Below are 17194 nucleotides of genomic sequence, written 5' to 3' on the forward strand. Positions count from 1 at the left end.
AGAGTCCAGACAACTCTGCAGAAACCATCTTCAACCCCGATAAGCCACTATCACAACAGCTGATGCGGCCAGGCCAGTTTCAGACTAGCGAGGGGAAAGCGGGCGTATCGCGACTTGTAATTTGAGCCTTCGCTGCACTCTTATTCTCTGCCGTCCTATCGCTTGGACGGCCAGGTTCTGCAATGCATTCAGCTGCCATCTCCCATGGGGAGCAGCGCCGTCGTCTATTATCACCTGTTTTACGAGCGTCTGGCATTCCGCTGTTTCTCCCCGAAAAAAAGATATATAAGGAGCGGTGAAGAAGCCGCGAAGATGAATCTGAACAACAACAGAAATTCGCAAAAAGCATCACCATGTCTACGCTCCCTACCTCGCTCCGAGAATTGCCAGCTTGGCCCATCCGGGCCCTGGACGACGACTCCATCTTTCCAGAGGGCAAATTCGTCGTTGATGCGCCCGAGTGTAAGGATGAAACCGAGCCACTTGTCTGGGCAGAGGATGGCACTGTTGCTACTGAAACCTGGTTCACGACACCGGTGAGTCTGCTTGTCTTCTTGTCTTCCTGACCTCTCTTGGCCTCTTCATCGACCTTGCGCTGAATATGGACTGCGTCTAGCCTCTCAGTCGCTCTGCCATTCTAGGCCTCAAGAGTGTTCAGTTGTTTGCCGAAACCCGTGACCAGGGATACGTCGATGATCGAGCGCTTGGGAACTGGACATGGCTTGAGCTCGCCATCTATGAGAACGAGGAGGCCGACTCTCCTCGCGTGCGGGAGGGGGTGCAGCTGGTTTGGACAAGCCATAGGAATGACATGGGATCCAAGGAGTACGACTGGGTAAGTCATTTACCATATTTTCTTTCTATCTATACCCCTCTAACCATTGGTCTTGTAGTTGAGTGGGGACGGCTTTGGCGAACAACACGATTTGTTGAATCTCTTGCAGGTAAAGTAGTCTATCATCACCGAGGAAGATATAACTCTACTGACCACTTAGCCTGGTAATGTCATCGCTGTCCGGGTTTGCGCGTGCTTCAGGGGCTGGGAACTATACGGCCGAGCAGCCCGTTTGGTCCTACGGACGGGACCTCCGACTCGCATTGAGCCGCCCCCGAGTTACACGCAAGTCATTGAGGAGACCCTCACACTGCAGCACATCATGAACTGTATCAATGTCCGGAACGACGCGTATGAGCCGACCATCACCGCAGCCTGGGACCGCGCCGATACTTACTCGGGCAAAGAGTTGCGGCCTCTCCGTGTCCTGTCTCTTGGTAAGCCACTGGAGATATATCTTTCTCTCTACTTACGGACCTGACTCCTTTAGATGGTGGCGGTGTGAGAGGCTATTCGTCTTTGATGCTGTTGAAAGAAGTAATGGACCGGGGCGCTCCGAATAAGAAGCCCTGCGATGTATTTGACCTCATCGGTGGAACAAGCACTGGCGGGTATGGAATCCCCCTCTCCACAGTCACTGATGGGGATATACTAATGCTTACTCAAACCTAGATTGATCGCCATCATGCTGGGTCGGCTCAAGATGACCGTCCAGGAGTGTCTGGACGAGTACGACGCGTTGATGAAAGAAGTCTTTGGATCCGGGTGGTTTCATAAACACATTGGAAAGACAGCCTCCTATATCCAGAAAAGCGAATTCTATTCTGCTGAGAAGCTGGAGAAGGTGATTAAAGCCCTGCTTCGCAAAAGACTTCCGGCAGGCGAAGATCCGGAGAACGCTCTGTTGCTGGATAACGACAACCCATGTAAAATGTGCGTTCGAATCCCCATATATCCTCTTCCGTTCTGTCTTGCTCATCTCTTACAGCTTTCTCATGGCCGTGCGGGAGGAATCCGGCAGCAACCGTGGGCCGGTCTTCCTTCGCTCGTACCTGGACGAGAGAGAGAAGCCCGACGCGGATCTGGCCAACATTAAACTGTGGCAGGCCGCTCGTGCCACCTCAGCCGCCCCGGCCTATTTTAAGCCCCTTCAGGTCGGCAATGTGAAGCTGGTGGACGGTGGTCTTCTGGCGAACAATCCTTTTGGATGGTAAGCTAGGACTCAAAAAGAAAGCTTCTGGAGTTTATGGCTGTATACTCATCTCTCTAGGCTATGGTTTGAGGTTCTTGGGGTCTTCGGCCCAACCCGCGAGACAGACTGCTTTCTCAGTATCGGGACCGGGATGGCAGCCAATGTGGCAGTTGCGCAGCCCGGCTTCCTTTTCAAGGATGCCATGATGAGCTTCTCGTCCTTGGCAACCAATACGGAAAGCACGCATCTGCTCTTCCGCACGCTTGTCGACGCCTTTGCGCCATGCCCGCAGGCCAAGAAGTACTTCCGATTGAATGTGAGCAAGGAGCTCCCGGAGCCGGACGACCACCAGGGCATTTTCGCCGTGTTTTTTGGGAAGAAAAAAGAGGAAGTGAATCTCAAGGATTACGAAGATCCCGGATCCCTGGACGATGTGGATGTCATTCCGAAACTGAAGGAGTGGACCAAGGAGTGGATTGCCGGACAGCACGGTCTCATCAAGGCCTGCGGCGAGTCTATCGCGAGGAATCTAGCAAAGAAGGGGTAGATATCTGCTTCTGTATGATGTATATAAAGTGGTCATTATATATATATATTCCAGGGCTCAACCTTGTATATAAGCTATATTCAAGCTATAAATATATATTCAATTCAACATATTACCATGTACTATATACTGTATAGTCAGTGGGTATATTGTTTTTATTATACTGCTCGACTCTGCTACCTTATACCAATATATATTTGGTGTTTATTCAAGCTAGATCTGGATAAACCATTAAATCACTCACCATACAGATACAGTCCTAAAGTCTAGGCTAGAAATGACGCGTACAGAGTCCTCCAGAGTTCATACTAATAGGTACTAATAAGTACTAGGAGGAACTGACAGAATGGTCTCTATGACTTAGACCCAATAATAAGAACTATATCCACCTGGCAGTTGGCGCTAGCCTGTTTGGGTTTAGCCTGTTTGGGCTGAATGTTACTCCACCTTCTTTCCTACTAACTTATAGTGGACTAGTACAGAGTACCTACATTGGACAATAAGGTACGTACCTAGGTTAGTAGTATATTACGGAGTATTATATATTCTTTTCTATTAAGAAATCCTTACTTATATCTTTCTCTACTAACTATGATATGATTACTAGTTGACTGGAAATTTCTAGTGAAATGAAATGATGGATAAGCCTGTTCGTTGCCTTAGGCAGGGATTCACTGGCATGCCAAGACATCCACTAACTATTAAAAGACCCATATCTAGGATTAAATAAAGTGATGCCATAATTAGTCTATTCTCTGATTATGTTTGTTTTTTTAAGATCTGTTGGCACCTCTCATTCTGTTGGATATATAGATAGGCTGTACCTAGTACCTACAGTACTCTGTATAGTGCATATAGATTTTCTAGAGTCATCCCTTCTACAACCACTTTTTATTCATCCACAACATCTATTATATTTATATATTTAATATCTGAATCAGCATCTCAAAGGTTTCTAGAGCCCGGGTTTTCTTGTATGGCTCCAACGTTACTCCGCATTTCACGTGGCTGGCTGGAACCAGCCCAGCCTCACGAACTCTATTACCGAGGCCAATCATACGTGGTGGATCTGACGATGATGGAATATATAACTGACAGAATACCAGGAGACAGGGATGGCTGGAGGTACAGAGTACAGAGTACAGAAGCTGGTGAGTCTGGTGAGTCTGAGTGTTGATTCCTCAGGCAGGAATTAAGTGCTCCTTCCGTGTATGAAAGAACGACCAACTCGACGCTCACCGCCGTTTCTCCCTTCCTCCTTCAGATTCATCATTGCTATTCGATATCCATCTCTTATCCATCAGTTCTATCCTATTCCCGTCTGTTATTGATTAATTCTATCCATCATGGAGTCCTATACTCCCCTGGAACCTGTTCTTCCCCCGACTCCGCAGACCGAGATCTTCAGCGAGATCCAGTGGAAAACCATTCTATCCCTGGCAGATACCGTCATACCGGCCATCCGTCCAGCAGAGGCGGCTTCCACCGCGAGCTCTGATCTTGCCCAGAAGAGTCTGTTGCTGCCGTCGGAGCAATATGTGTCTGCCCAGGCTGCACTCCGCGCCAGAATTCCCGCGACGGAGGCGGCAAGTCTTGCGGAACAGTACCTCTCAGAGAACCCTTCGTCCATTCCAGGCTTCCGAGACGCAATCCAGTGCCTCTTTGCGAACAATGTGCATCCGGAGGGTAGGAAGGGGATCACCTTCATCCTGACGGCGCTGAAGTATGCAATCCTCCCTGTTTGTCCGTTGCTTAGAAGGAATGCTGATATTCTATACAATTCAGTACCCGAGCGGGTTCACTTCTTCTGACTGGTTCTACGACCATGATTTATGACCAGCCGCTCGACGTGCGCGAGCAGATCTTGAGTGGCTGGCGCTCCTCCCGCATCCCGGCGCTTCGGGCGGTCTACCGTGCTTTGACCATCATGTTCAAGAAGACCTGGATCTCATTGTCGCCGACGCTGTTTCCCGTTATTGGCTGTCCACGCGTCCCTGTGCACGGGAAGCCGGCCCTCGGATTTGAGTATGAGTTCCTGCAGTTCCCGCCCGGCGATGAACCGGAGACTATCCAAGCGGACGTTGTCATCATTGGCAGTGGGTGTGGCGGCGGAGTCGCCGCCAAAAACCTCGCGGAGGCGGGCCTTCGCGTCGTTGTCGTTGAGAAATCATACCACTACCCATCAAAGTACTTCCCCATGGCGCCCAGCACCGGGTCGACGCATCTGTTTGAAAACGGCGGAGCCGTCATGTCGGACGACGGAGTAACGGCCGTCGTGGCCGGCTCGACCTGGGGTGGCGGCGGGACCATCAACTGGTCTGCTGCGCTGCAGACCCAAGGATACGTGCGACAGGAATGGGCGGATGAAGGCTTGCCCTTCTTTACCTCCCTTGATTTTCAGAATAGTTTGGACCGCGTCTGCGAACGCATGGGGGTTCAGTCCGAACACACGGTCCACAATTACGGCAACGAGCTCATCCTCGACAGCTCCCGCAAATTGGGCTACGCTGCATACCCGGTTCCCCAAAACACGGGTAATGGTGAACATTACTGTGGATACTGTACATTGGGGTGTGCTGCTGCTGCCAAAAAGGGCCCGACCGAATCCTTCCTTACCGATGCCGCCAAGGCTGGCGCCGTCTTCATCGAAGGCTTCCGTGCAGACAAAGTGCTGCTCTCACCGCAGAAAGTAGCCACTGGTGTCAGCGGAACATGGACCTCTCGTGACTTACACCTGGGGATCTCTGGCCAGAATGCGGTCGAGCGTCAGGTCATTATCCAAGCCAAGAAAGTCATTGTTTCCTGTGGAAGCCTGTCCAGTCCTCTTCTCTTGTTGCGCAGCGGCATCAGGAATTCTCTGATTGGTCGGAACCTCCACCTCCATCCCGGTAAGCCCCCCATTTGCTTTGCTATTACTTGAGATGGCTAAAACAGAGAAAAAAAAAAACAGTCGCGTTGGGATGCGCAATATGGGATCAAGAAGTTCGCCCCTGGGAAGGATCAGCATTGACCACCGTCGTCACGGAATTTGAGAATCAAGACGGCCACGGGCATGGCGTCAAGATCCAAGCTTGCACGATGATGCCGTCGATTTTCCTACCTCTGTTGTCCTGGCGGGACGGACAGCATTACAAACGATTCTGTTCCGATTTCGCCCACGCGACCAGCTTCCTCACTCTCACCCGGGACCACAATTCTGGCCGGGTATATCCGGACCCCGTCGATGGTCGGTGCCGGATCGACTACACGCCCTCGGCGTTAGACCGTCGACATATCGTCGAGGGACTCATTGCGTGTGCCAAGATCGCGTACATTGGCGGCGCCAAGGAGTTTCACACCACATACGAAGACATGCCTCCCTTCATCCGCCCCGATTCGTCTCCCAGTCCGGCCGAGGGAAGCGATGGCGAAGGTGCGAACAATGCTGCGTTGCAAGCATGGATTGCCACGCTGCGCAGCAAATCACCGCTCAACCCGGAATTCGGATCTTTTGCCAGTGCGCACCAGATGGGCACCTGTCGCATGGGGAGCTCAGCGAGGAACAGCGTCGTGGGACCGGACTCCCAGGTCTGGGGTACCGAGGGGGTGTATGTCATGGATGCCTCGGTGTTCCCCAGCGCCAGCGGCGTGAATCCAATGTTGACCAACATGGCCATCACCGACTGGGCGAGTCGCAACCTGGCCAAGGCGATGACCTCGGCTGTGTCTTCACGATTGTGACGTATACCATACTAGTTAGCTTAAGTATACCAATAATGAATAAAGGTTCTATATGACTAGATATTGTTCTTCTCTAACTGTACAGGAGCCACTACCTACTAAATGCCATTGTATATCCGCTTATCCGAATCCGTATAACCGCCTAAGACGACCCGGAAGCAGATCGGGCCGACGCGGGGTAGCTCTGGCTGACGTAATGGAGGTTTTGGCTGTTTCTTATCACCAGCGGCCTTTGAACCTCACTGATTTCGACCGACTTCACGAGACTTCAATTGGGAGAGAGTCAGGGAGACGACAGGGAGACAGAAAGAGAGACTCTCGAAGGAACCGGCATCATGAGTCATCTAGTAACTGTTGCGTGAGTCTGGAGGATATCCCCCCCCCTTCTTCATCTCCCCGCAGATACCCGAGATAGAAAGGTTCTAATACGCAGCAGAACATGCAGCCTGAACCAATGGGCCCTAGACTGGGAGGGCAACACAGCCCGGATCATCGAGTCGATTAAGAAAGCCAAAGCCGCAGGGGCCCGGTTACGCGTGGGTCCCGAACTAGAGATCCCCGGGTACGACTGTTTGGACACATTCTTAGAGAACGACGTGTACCTGCACTCATGGGAGATGATGGCGCGGATCCTCAGCGACCGCGAGTGCGACGGCATCCTGATCGACGTGGGGATGCCGGTCATCCACCGCAACCTGCGCTTCAACTGTCGCGTGCTGGCTGTCGACGGGCGGATCTTACTTATCCGGCCCAAGATCTGGCTCGCGAATGATGGAAATTATCGTGAGATGCGCTACTTTACCCCCTGGGAACGTCCGCAGCATGTAGAGGAGTACTATCTTCCGCGCATCATTCAGAAACTCCAGGGAGCCGTGAAAGTGCCGTTTGGGGATGCTGTCATTTCAACCCCGGATACGTATGTTTTTTTCTTTCTTCCCCTTTAATCTTCTTTCTAATGTTTCAAGGTGTCTTGGAGCGGAAACGTGCGAGGAACTCTTCACGCCAGATGGGCCGCATTCCAAAATGGGCTTGAACGGCGTGGAGATCTTCACCAACAGCTCTGGTTCGCATCATAACCTGCGTAAACTGGACCAGCGGGTTTCGCTGATCTTGGAGGCGACGCGGAAGAGCGGGGGGATATACCTCTACTCGAACCTGAAGGGTACTTATTACCTTTTTGAAGCAAAATTTTTTCGACAGATATTAATTGACTCTAGGCTGCGGCGGCGAACGGCTTTACTACGATGGATGTAGCATGGTGGTGGTCAACGGCGAGGTGGTGGCACAAGGGTCTCAGTTCTCGCTGGACGACGTCGAGGTGGTCACCGCGACTGTTGATCTGGAGGAAGTGCGCGCGTACCGATTTGCCCCGAGTAGAGGGTTACAGGCGGTGCGGACACCAGAGTACCGTCGCATAGAGACGGAATTCAGCCTGTCGCCTGAAAGCCACGAGGTGGACCTGAGCTTGGGTCCTTCCGTTGCACGGCCGGTACGGTACCATCTCCCCGAGGAGGAGATTGCGATGGGCCCGGCCTGCTGGCTGTGGGATTACGTGCGGCGGTCGAAGCTGGCCGGGTTCCTGGTTCCTTTGAGCGGGGGGATCGACTCGTGCGCGACGGCGACGATCGTCTTCTCCATGTGTCGGATCGTGATGGAGGCGGTGCACGCGGGCAACGAGCAGGTGATTGCCGACGTGCGCCGGATTGCGGGCGCGTACGAGGAAGACGAGGCTGCCGTGAAGGACTGGCTGCCGCGTACGCCGCAGGAGCTGTGCCATCGGCTCTTCCACACGGTATACATGGGGATGGCGTCGCAGTCGTCGCGCGAGACGCGCACGCGGGCTAAGGAACTGGCGGCGGCGATCGGCGCGTACCACGTGGACCTGAACATCGACGAGATCTTCAACGCACAGAAAAGCGTGTTTGCGCAGGCGACGGGCTTCGAGCCCAAGTTCAAGGTGTACGGCGGCTCGCAGGCGGAGAACCTTGCGCTGCAGAACATCCAGGCCCGCACGCGCATGGTCACCGCGTACGAATTCAGCCAGTTGCTGCCGACGGTGCGCAAGCGTCGCGGCGGCGGCGGGCTTTTGGTGCTGGGCAGTGCGAATTGTGACGAAGCCCTGCGTGGGTACTACACGCGCTACGACTGCTCTTCAGCGGACATCAACCCGATCGGCTCGATCTCGAAGAAGGACCTGAAGCGCTTCATTGCCTGGGCGGGCGTCGAGTTCTCCCTGCCCATCCTCGAGGAGTTCCTCAACGCCACCCCAACGGCCGAGCTGGAACCCATCACCAAGGATTACGTCCAGTCCGACGAGGTCGATATGGGCATGACCTACGACGAGCTCTCGACGTTTGGCATCTGCCGCAAGGTGCTCAAGCTGGGTGCGTTCGGCATGTTCCAGAAGCTCGTCCATGACTGGAAGGATAAGCTGGGGCCGAAGGATGTCGCTACCAAAGTGAAGGTATTCATTCTTCTTTCTCTTCCTCTCTCTTTTTCTTCTTGCTAAGAACCAGCGCTTCTATCATTTCTACTCAATCAACCGGTTCAAAATGACGACTCTGACACCCGCGTACCATGCGGAATCGTACTCGCCAGACGACAACCGATTGTAAGTCTTGCCACGATTGTAGTATTAATCAATTACTAACTAACATCTTTTCCAGTGATCTCCGGCCTTTCCTGCTGCCCCCGCAGTACGAGGGCCATGCGTTTAAGAAGATCGACGAGTTGGTGGAGAGGATGGAGAAGACTAGCTCATAGAGGTCATACTAGAATAGACCATGCATATTTCTATTATCTATTTATCTTCTCTCATACTTCCTATCTTCTCACTTACTCATCTTTGCAATCTCCTCATTGATAAGCTGGAAATTCGCCCCTGACGCAGCACGAACACCTAAACAGTTAGCGAATCACAGCAACAACAAAAAGCAAGCCGAACAAGGAGAAACAAAAGGACATACCAGACGCCTGGGCAAAAGCAACCTGCTTGATGCCCTCCATGGTATCCCCCGCCACGAAACAACCGGGAAGACTGGACTCGCCGAAGAGAGGATCGACCTGAGCTTCCGCCGAGGGGAGATCCTTGAGGTTCAACCCCAACTGGTCAAAGAGAGCCTGGGCTCTATTTCTCGTCGGGGCCCGATGCAGAATCATCCCCAGGGTAACGGCCGGGCCGTCCTCGAAGTGGACGCTGATCCCGTTCTCGTGTCCCGGGCCATTATTCACGAACCGCACGATGCGGCGTTGGTCGAGCTTCGTCCCCTTCACGGCCAGCACGGTGTTGACCCCCTTCTGCACCGCTGGGTCAGTGGCAGCCAGGGGGCCGTTGGTGAATAATGTGACGGCCGGGTTGAAGTTGATCGCCATGAAGGCTAGATGGGTGTACGAGGCGTCTTCGAAGAGGACGCCAATCGGGGATTCCTTTTGTTCCAGGCCATCGCAGAAGGGACATTGATATCTGACACTCAGCATTTGCTTATTATACTGTATTATAGATATCACTTACATATGCTCTGGCCAGTTCTCGGAATATCCCTCAATAGAAGGAAGGACATCCTCCGTCCCCGTCGCGAGAATAAGTTTCCGTCCGGTATATATTTGGTTCGTCTCATCCATGACCTGGAACCCAACATACCCCGTTGCAGGACATGTATTATCATCATTGATCAGAGATTGAACCGGTGTTGTTGTTGTTGTTGTTGTTGTTGTCGATTCAATCACCGTCTTGGACACAGTGATGACCCGTCGGTCGCGGAACGCAACATGGCTGTATTTGGGATTCCCCTCGAGCTGGCCGCGCGCCAGACGTCTGAATTCGCCCGGGTTCGTCCCGTCGCGTGTGAGGAAAGTATGCATCGCCTCTGCGCCGGTGTTGCGGTACACGCCTGAATCGAAGAGGAGGGCGCTGCGGTTGACGCGCGCGAGGCCCAGCGCGGCGGCCAGGCCGGCAGGACCACCGCCCACGATCAGGGCGTCGTAGATGGTTGAGAGAGCCATAGTGAGGATGCAAAAACGATGTAATGTATAATGGAAAGAGGAGGGGATAGGAGATGATGGGATGGAAAGAAAGAGCAGGATCTTATATGTTGAATGTCTCCGAAAGTCTCCGAGCGATCGTCAAGGCTTTTGTCATCAAAGGGATGACAATAGACTGAGACCGTTTAATCTATATAATACTTTCTGATTTATGAGGATTCTCAATGGAATAGATTCGTTGCCGGATTAGGTTTAGTGATAGGGCTGTAGAGTATTATCACAAGTATAAAAGGATAAGAGAATCGTAATTAACCTACGGTATAGGTGATAGATTTTGACATTGACTATTGAAGATGCTTTATACCGACTACGCTTGTACTTTATACTGACTATATAACATGCGCCGCCTCGCCAATCGCCCGCTTGAGAGCGAGAACCAGCTCATCCGTCCCGCCGAGGACTTGCACCCACGCATCCAGCACGACAACATAGTGGCGTAGTCGGTCGCTGCCCTGGTTCTCGCGGTGCAACAGACCCTGCTGAGAGTTGCTCAGCGCCATCCGGGCAAAGGCGATCGATCTCGAGAGCAGCGGCGTCGGCAGCAGGGCCGGCAGCGGGTCGCTGCTCTTCAGCACCTGCTGGGCCAGGGAGAGCACGGCCATCCACTCAGCCAGTCGGTCGGGGTCGGTAATTTCCGACAGCGGGGAAGATGCGGGCCCTCTCTTCGACGGGAAACGAGGCGGCGAACAGTAGAAGCTGCGACACGTGGTGGTTGAGCAGCATGCAGAGATGGCAGACGGCATCCAGGGTGTCGGCCGAGAATTCCAGACGCGTCAGCTTGATGGGTTCTAAGATGGAGGGCAGAGCGTCGCCCGTGAGCAGGGCCTCCTGTTCGGCCACTTGCCGCAGGTCCGCCGGTGGCAGTCGTCTCCGCTCGTCGGCTGCCGCGGCGTGAGAGGAGGCCAGCAGAGCCACACGGTCACGTACACTGGCCAGGCTGTCAGCAAGGATGTGTCGGTATTGCGTGTTGGCTGACGGCGGGCGGGGCAGGAAGTGGACGAAGACGGCGGCGCTGAACCCCACGATGACCAGCACCAGACGGCGCCAGAAGACGGCGTACCCGACGCCTGGATTGCCGTAGGTTGGATCGTGCGTGTTGATCCACCCGTACGCAACGACCAGGTACATCGTCGCGGCCATCATGATCCCCCACCATCATCAGCGCGGGCGGCACAAACAACTGCCACCACATGCGAACCAGGGCCTTATAGGCTGTGACAATCTTCAGGCGGGTGGACATGAGCCCGTCGGTTTTCATGGTACGGCCCGGATGCCTCAAGGCAAACAGGCAGGCATCGAGAAAGACGGGCATAGAACCGAGCAGAGCCTTGATCCCGTCGAGGAGCAGGGTGGATGAGGAGACGGGGAAAACCACGATGCTGCAGACGACACCTACACCCGTGGCGATCGCATAGGGAACTATAAGACTTTTCGCAAGGGTTCCGTCGAAGGTTGGGATGAGCGGAGCATCGGCAACGAAGACAATCGAGACGATGCAGGCAAACATTTGAACAGGCGTCAGCTTCGGGACGGCGATGCGCAGGCGGGCCTAATTCGCATTAGACATTACATATAGTTATTGTTGGTTTATGGCTCGAGTTGACATACAACCAGGTAGATGAACACCCCCACCATGCAAAAATAGGTCACGGTGACTCGCGTATCGAGCATGAAACCATTGAAGATCTGAATCTCGACGTACTCATCCAGATCGGTGACATTCTGAGCCTTTGCATTTTCGTACAGCAGGACATACCGTGCATCGAGATTGGCCGACGGCCGCGTCGCCAGGGCGGCCTTCATAGCGACGAGACCCCAGGCCCATCCAAGTGACAGACCGACCAGCACGGAGAGAGCCGCTATCACCTGAACGAAGAGACTGCCTGCGGGGGGGGGGCGAAGAAAAGGACGATACTGAGGTACTGTCAAAGCAAACAAGCATCGTTCTCGACGCGAATAAAGGAATCAATGCCTACCACCCCACGAACGCCGCCGAGCCGAGGACACGGAGAGTCAGATTGATGAGGATCAGGACAGTCATAATCCAGACGGCGAGTGAACACTTGAACAGCGTCTGGAGATCGCGGGCGTTGAAGTGGTCGAGCCATGAAGGCAGTTTTCCTGCAGGGACTTCATCGTCGAAGTAAGGGTTCGTAAGATGTTCATCAAGATGATCCTGCTCCTGCTCCTGCTCCTGATCATTAGTAGTCTTGGTCTGCATTATCAATCAATTATCTGAAAGATAACAATTGAAATAGAAGGAATGTAAAAGATTGTGAACTGACCGAGAGTCGCCGTACAGCTACTATTTATCCCATTCTGTTCTCGTATCCCAAGCCGTAAGGTGGCGCCATCCAGCCACTGCGTATCAAAATCCCATGAAGAATAATCTAGTCAAAATTGTAATCCTCCCTTCTGTCTATAATTGGGGGTTGCGACGAGTCCAGGATTGTTTCTCCCTTGGGCTGCCAGAACATCTCCGTTGTCTCCGCTGCAAACCTCCGTTGGGTCTTGCAGTGGCTTGTGAGTATAACGGACCTATTACAGTCAGTGATAATCACAGTAATCATAACGAGGGGTGAGATTGAAGATGGAGGACAGGTTGTGGGCGAGTGAATAAAGGAAGAAGTGGAAAGGAGGAGAGGAGGAGAGGGAAGGAGAGGAGGAGAGTCATGTGACACCATATTAAGCTTAAGGACCATAAACAATAGATTTTTAAATAAAAGCTATATTCTATTCTATATAGCCATATACAGACAGTTAAGATTATATAGTACTAGAGTCTACTATTGTTTGCCGAGCCGGGGCTTATCTACTCTGCAGAAATTAGTTGTAAACGGTTTCCACCACTGGCCCAGTGTACTCAGCCCGCCCCCAGACCATATAGTAGATGGTACAGATGAGGCTGGTGCCGACGGTGCCGACGACGGCCCAGTTCATGGTACTAGCATCCGGGTGGAGCAGCATGGGCCAGAAGCTGAAAAACACGCCGATGGCAAGGTACGCGACGGTGAAGATATTGACTGCGATCCCGAGCACGCCGGGGACGCGGAACGGGCCCCATGCGAGCGGGGTGCCGGTGGTGTTGAGGATAGTGGTCGCCGAGACCTCGCTGGCCAACCGAATGCTACCCACACATCGGCGCCAGAGGAGCAGAGCGGCGGAGATGAGATATGAGGAGTACAGCGCGGATACGGCCAGGGAAATCACATCGTTCAGCACGGCGGCCGAGCCGAGGATGATCAGGGCGAGCAGCACAGCGGCGACGGTGACCACAATGATGGCCCAGTGGGGGACGGCCTCCGAGTTGACCTAATATAATTAACATCTTATAGAAAAGGGGAATAAAAAGGAGAAAAAAGAGAGGAAACATACTCTGCTAAGGACTCTCCAGCCTGGAAGACCACGGTCACGGGCAAAAGACCACATCATGCGGGAAGCCGAAGCCAGACAGCCGACGGCAGTAGCAAGGACAAGAACGGGGACGATGGCGGCCATGACGGTGGAGCCGGCCTTGGAGCCCGTAGCGGTAAGGAAGACCTGCATGAAGGGATAGCCCGTGGCCGATTCGAGGGCGGCATCTGGGTCGGTCATGGTGAAGAGGGTAGAAAGGACCATAGCAAAACCCAGCATGCCGTTGATCACCACCGAGGTCAAGATAGACACGGGGACAACCTTTTCGGCGTCATGGATTTCCTCGCTCATCTGGTTTTGTTAGGGTTGGAGTGAATGGGTATAGAGGTAGAAAAGGACGTACGTGTACAGCAGCGTCAACGCCGGTAAAGGCAAACATACTTCCTGTCAAACCGACGAGGAAGGATAGGCCCTGAGTCTGGAAACCTCCATCGTTGATGAAGACGGTAAACACATCGCTGGCACTGTTCTTGTCCCCCAGGTACAGCAGAGGGATCATGATGGCGAAGAAGCCGATGACGTGCAAGATGAGCACAAACCCCTCGAACTTGGGCAAGAAAGTGCTGACCACGGTGTTGAAGAAGACGGCAAACCCCACGACGGCCCAGTAGAGCAACACTGTCTGCCAGGCCGTTGCGTCGTAGGAGTCACGGTTGAGCACGACCAGACCCTGGATCTGGGAGGCGCTGAGGTATGAAGTGGAGGAGAAGGCGCCGATCCACCCGATGACGATCAACCAGCCTAAGTAGTCAGTATAGTCTATCTCAGCAGATCATTCCGTGTAGGGGTGGCTTATCAACTCACCCGTCAGAAAACTAATGTATTTATGGCACCATTTAGGCGAGAGGATCGAAACCCAGTGATATTGACCACCGGATGTTGGAGCCCTGATACATCAGTATCCATCCCAGGATCGGTACGGATGCCCAAGGCGATACATACATGGAAACCAGCTCCGACAGGGTGAGAAAACTCGAGAACGTCCCGATCCAGACAACGAGGAAACTATACACCGTTCCTGCCGGACCGCCACTGCAAGTTGATGGTTAGTAGGTAGTTCATCGAACCGGCCATCGATGCTAGTAGATGAAGAGGATCGTACTTTTCGAATGGAATAATAAAAGTCCTGGTTTCGATTAGCCGAGTGAGACTCTGAATCTCCAACCCTTGGACTCACGAAAGCATGCCCTCCCATGTGGCTAGGATGGTGCAACTGAAGCCCACGATGGAGAGGAAACCGAAGCGACGCTGAAGGCCCGTCAGAATATATCAAACATCCATAGAATACAACGAACTAATAGCAAAATTATAATAATGATAATGAAGAATGATGGCTAACCTTCAGGACCTGCTTCTTTCCCACGCGGCCAAGGGCCTGCTCATCATGCACCTCCACCTGGCTAGGCTGCTTGTCCCAGCGATCAAGCTCAACGGCGTTTTCCATCGCAGGGAGTAGAGATAGAAACGCTGGGAATAGTTACGAGATGGCACGAACAACAACGACCACAAGATGACGGGCGAGAAGGGGGGGGGGGTTTTTCTCCCTCTTTTTTTCCCCTCTTGCTCCTCTCTCCCTTTCTTTTGTAACAAGCCGGCCGAAACAAATGCTTAATGATTGAAAAAAATGGTCGACAATAATAAAATAGTATATCAGTACCAAGTTAGTTTAAACCTTGCGGACCACTGCAGACCCCTGCGATGCTTCGGACGGGTTCCGGATACTATGTGGGGGGGACGGACCCAGTTGCTCGGCGTACGAAGTTAAGTAGATTGAAAAAAAGGGGGGGGAAGAATCAAGGAAAAGAAGGAGAGTAAATTGATTGGTGAAGTGATGGCATGACTGGATGGATCATGGTAATATTAAATGATTAGTCTCCACCTGCCGTACTCTGGACATCCACAGCCCACGTTCTGGTTTCCCGGATAATGATGTGGCTTTGACTCGACTGGCTTTGGGCCTCCCACTCCTGCGGGTCTGTACTAACATTCGTGCGGTTGGTTACGCCGGCCAGTTTCCGTAGCTCTTGGGAGCCGAAGTTTTTCCTGCTGCGCGTGGCGTAACTGCCCTGTGACTGTTTGGGGTACAGGTAGGGATGCAGGCCGGTGGATTGGAGACCCTCCATGAACGGTTTCAGATATGGAATGCATGCGGCGAGGATCGCGAGACTCTGCACGCTCTGCATGCAGACACTGACAGGCCATGCTGTCAGGGCGCTAGGATGAGTGGTCCGGTGTCGATAGTAGAGTTCAAGGATGATAACAGCGATGACCCTTTGATAGTCAGAAAAAAAAAAGAAGCCACGGATCAAGACATAGTAGCAGAATGAGGCATAGAGATGGGATACGTACACAATTCTCAAGAGAAAGCAGATGAGGGCTGCTTTCTTCTTGGCCGTCTGCAGACGTATAACCAGAAGAGCAGGCAAGACGATGAGTGCCGCTTCGATGAGCATGTTGTTCACTGCAAAGTACGTCCACCAGGCGTCCTTCAACTGATTAGCCGGGGATATTTGGTGAAAAGACAAGAGGAAGAGTGCTTTACCCTATCGAAACATTGCCCCGTCCACGGTCGCGGAAGCTGACACTGGAAAGCAACGGCAAACTCTGCGGTGAAGGCCCAGACGAGAATCGCGCCGCCAAAAATCCATTCTTTCATACCGATGCGCTGCGTCAAGAAGGATACAAACGCGAGGGAGCTCAGTTTTGCGAACGTGAGGCTTGCGACGTACAGAATCTCTGCAGCGTAGGCGGCCTGACTGATTTAGAACAAAGTCCGTGTAACTCATTTCTCCAATTTATTCATTCCCATACCTTGAAGACAGTATCCAGGTTGTCTTCTGACAGAGAACTCTCTGCCTTACCCAAGCCATGGGTAGCCGCCACGACGATACAGATAGACTGAACAACGCAGAAAAGCTGTTTGCGATTAGAAGAAGCCGCATTGAAGCCCACAGGAGGAGAGACTGGACTCACCACCGCCACCAGAATCAAGTAGTCGTCCATCGAGAGCCCCTTGGTAATGACATATTTGATCACCAGCCGCACGCCCACGGCCAGCACGGCGATGACCATCGACAGCAAAGCGATGATGCCCACGATAGGCGAGTGATCCGTCGCGGTGACTGCCATAGCCAGTAAATTCTTGAATCAGCGGTCAGACACAAACTGCTGTCTCTCACACACAGACCAGGAAAAAAAAAACGAATGGAGTGGATAAAAGAAGATCTCCTCCTCCTCGTCCTCGTCCTCCTTCTCCTCCTCCAGAGCAGCACTTTGGGACTTACCAGTTCATTTTGGGAAAACCTTCCCCAGAACCATCTCCAAGAGATTAAACTCCATCGTCATTCGCCACACACCAGACTCCTGTCCTTCCCTGTGTGTCTTGGACTCGCCAAGCAGCCGATTTAAAACTATCTGTTAGGCTGCAGATCGACACGAGGCGAAG

General features: G+C 52.8%; 7 protein-coding genes across 7 annotated transcripts; 3 read left to right on the plus strand and 4 right to left on the minus strand.

Moving 5' to 3' along the window:
- The first annotated feature begins 54 nt into the window (after positions 1 to 54).
- On the plus strand, positions 55 to 2636 carry ASPZODRAFT_167556 (hypothetical protein). Its single transcript, XM_022726831.1, has 8 exons — positions 55 to 536; positions 617 to 835; positions 894 to 944; positions 996 to 1272; positions 1326 to 1446; positions 1508 to 1768; positions 1824 to 2045; positions 2106 to 2636. The coding sequence occupies exons 1-8, from the start codon at positions 354 to 356 to the stop codon at positions 2572 to 2574; spliced, it is 1803 nt and encodes a 600-aa protein (XP_022580348.1). The 5' UTR covers positions 55 to 353; the 3' UTR covers positions 2575 to 2636.
- Positions 2637 to 3680: 1044 nt separating this feature from the next.
- Positions 3681 to 6352, plus strand: ASPZODRAFT_133705 (hypothetical protein). The gene is made up of 3 exons (XM_022723334.1): positions 3681 to 4297; positions 4360 to 5462; positions 5525 to 6352. The coding sequence occupies exons 1-3, from the start codon at positions 3921 to 3923 to the stop codon at positions 6292 to 6294; spliced, it is 2250 nt and encodes a 749-aa protein (XP_022580349.1). The 5' UTR covers positions 3681 to 3920; the 3' UTR covers positions 6295 to 6352.
- A 277-nt stretch (positions 6353 to 6629) lies between these two features.
- Positions 6630 to 9057, plus strand: ASPZODRAFT_143717 (hypothetical protein; the record flags this gene model as incomplete). The annotated part of the gene is made up of 6 exons (XM_022724938.1): positions 6630 to 6652; positions 6731 to 7210; positions 7260 to 7456; positions 7512 to 8758; positions 8811 to 8905; positions 8961 to 9057. 6 exons carry the CDS (start codon positions 6630 to 6632, stop codon positions 9055 to 9057), a joined length of 2139 nt encoding a protein of 712 aa, XP_022580350.1.
- A 68-nt stretch (positions 9058 to 9125) lies between these two features.
- On the minus strand, positions 9126 to 10296 carry ASPZODRAFT_152819 (hypothetical protein; the record flags this gene model as incomplete). Its single annotated transcript, XM_022725895.1, has 3 exons — positions 9126 to 9193; positions 9261 to 9757; positions 9806 to 10296. The coding sequence occupies 3 exons, from the start codon at positions 10294 to 10296 to the stop codon at positions 9126 to 9128; spliced, it is 1056 nt and encodes a 351-aa protein (XP_022580351.1).
- Positions 10297 to 10664: 368 nt separating this feature from the next.
- Positions 10665 to 12685, minus strand: ASPZODRAFT_26451 (hypothetical protein; the record flags this gene model as incomplete). The annotated part of the gene is made up of 6 exons (XM_022728046.1): positions 12621 to 12685; positions 12320 to 12550; positions 11944 to 12249; positions 11455 to 11884; positions 10975 to 11402; positions 10665 to 10913 (listed from the first exon to the last, which is right to left on the minus strand). Exons 2-6 carry the CDS (start codon positions 12374 to 12376, stop codon positions 10665 to 10667), a joined length of 1470 nt encoding a protein of 489 aa, XP_022580352.1. The 5' UTR covers positions 12377 to 12550; positions 12621 to 12685.
- A 445-nt stretch (positions 12686 to 13130) lies between these two features.
- Positions 13131 to 15284, minus strand: ASPZODRAFT_133711 (hypothetical protein). The gene is made up of 8 exons (XM_022723335.1): positions 15089 to 15284; positions 14927 to 14997; positions 14852 to 14875; positions 14692 to 14781; positions 14554 to 14636; positions 14093 to 14490; positions 13711 to 14040; positions 13131 to 13647 (listed from the first exon to the last, which is right to left on the minus strand). Exons 1-8 carry the CDS (start codon positions 15191 to 15193, stop codon positions 13162 to 13164), a joined length of 1587 nt encoding a protein of 528 aa, XP_022580353.1. The 5' UTR covers positions 15194 to 15284; the 3' UTR covers positions 13131 to 13161.
- Positions 15157 to 17128, minus strand: ASPZODRAFT_133712 (hypothetical protein). Its single transcript, XM_022723336.1, has 5 exons — positions 16723 to 17128; positions 16561 to 16665; positions 16292 to 16501; positions 16099 to 16235; positions 15157 to 16020 (listed from the first exon to the last, which is right to left on the minus strand). The coding sequence occupies exons 1-5, from the start codon at positions 16876 to 16878 to the stop codon at positions 15618 to 15620; spliced, it is 1011 nt and encodes a 336-aa protein (XP_022580354.1). The 5' UTR covers positions 16879 to 17128; the 3' UTR covers positions 15157 to 15617.
- Between the last annotated feature and the right edge of the window lie 66 nt (positions 17129 to 17194).

The sequence above is a fragment of the Penicilliopsis zonata genome (assembly GCF_001890105.1).
Source record: "Penicilliopsis zonata CBS 506.65 unplaced genomic scaffold ASPZOscaffold_10, whole genome shotgun sequence".
In the NCBI taxonomy this organism is placed as follows: domain Eukaryota; kingdom Fungi; phylum Ascomycota; class Eurotiomycetes; order Eurotiales; family Aspergillaceae; genus Penicilliopsis; species Penicilliopsis zonata.

Coding starts and splice junctions, on each gene's coding strand:
- ASPZODRAFT_167556 (XM_022726831.1), top strand. CDS start 354: ATGTCTACGCTCCCTACCTCGCTCCGAGAATTGCCAGCTTGGCCCATC. Junction 836..893: donor GATCCAAGGAGTACGACTGG/GTAAGTCATTTA, acceptor TTGGTCTTGTAG/TTGAGTGGGGACGGCTTTGG. Junction 945..995: donor ATTTGTTGAATCTCTTGCAG/GTAAAGTAGTCT, acceptor CTGACCACTTAG/CCTGGTAATGTCATCGCTGT.
- ASPZODRAFT_133712 (XM_022723336.1), bottom strand. CDS start 16,878: ATGGCAGTCACCGCGACGGATCACTCGCCTATCGTGGGCATCATCGCT. Junction 16,236..16,291: donor CGGGGCAATGTTTCGATAGG/GTAAAGCACTCT, acceptor AATCAGTTGAAG/GACGCCTGGTGGACGTACTT. Junction 16,021..16,098: donor TGCTTTCTCTTGAGAATTGT/GTACGTATCCCA, acceptor TGACTATCAAAG/GGTCATCGCTGTTATCATCC.
- ASPZODRAFT_133705 (XM_022723334.1), top strand. CDS start 3,921: ATGGAGTCCTATACTCCCCTGGAACCTGTTCTTCCCCCGACTCCGCAG. Junction 4,298..4,359: donor TTCATCCTGACGGCGCTGAA/GTATGCAATCCT, acceptor TATACAATTCAG/TACCCGAGCGGGTTCACTTC. Junction 5,463..5,524: donor GAACCTCCACCTCCATCCCG/GTAAGCCCCCCA, acceptor AAAAAAAAACAG/TCGCGTTGGGATGCGCAATA.
- ASPZODRAFT_133711 (XM_022723335.1), bottom strand. CDS start 15,193: ATGGAAAACGCCGTTGAGCTTGATCGCTGGGACAAGCAGCCTAGCCAG. Junction 14,637..14,691: donor CTGTCGGAGCTGGTTTCCAT/GTATGTATCGCC, acceptor CTGATGTATCAG/GGCTCCAACATCCGGTGGTC. Junction 14,041..14,092: donor GCGTTGACGCTGCTGTACAC/GTACGTCCTTTT, acceptor TAACAAAACCAG/ATGAGCGAGGAAATCCATGA.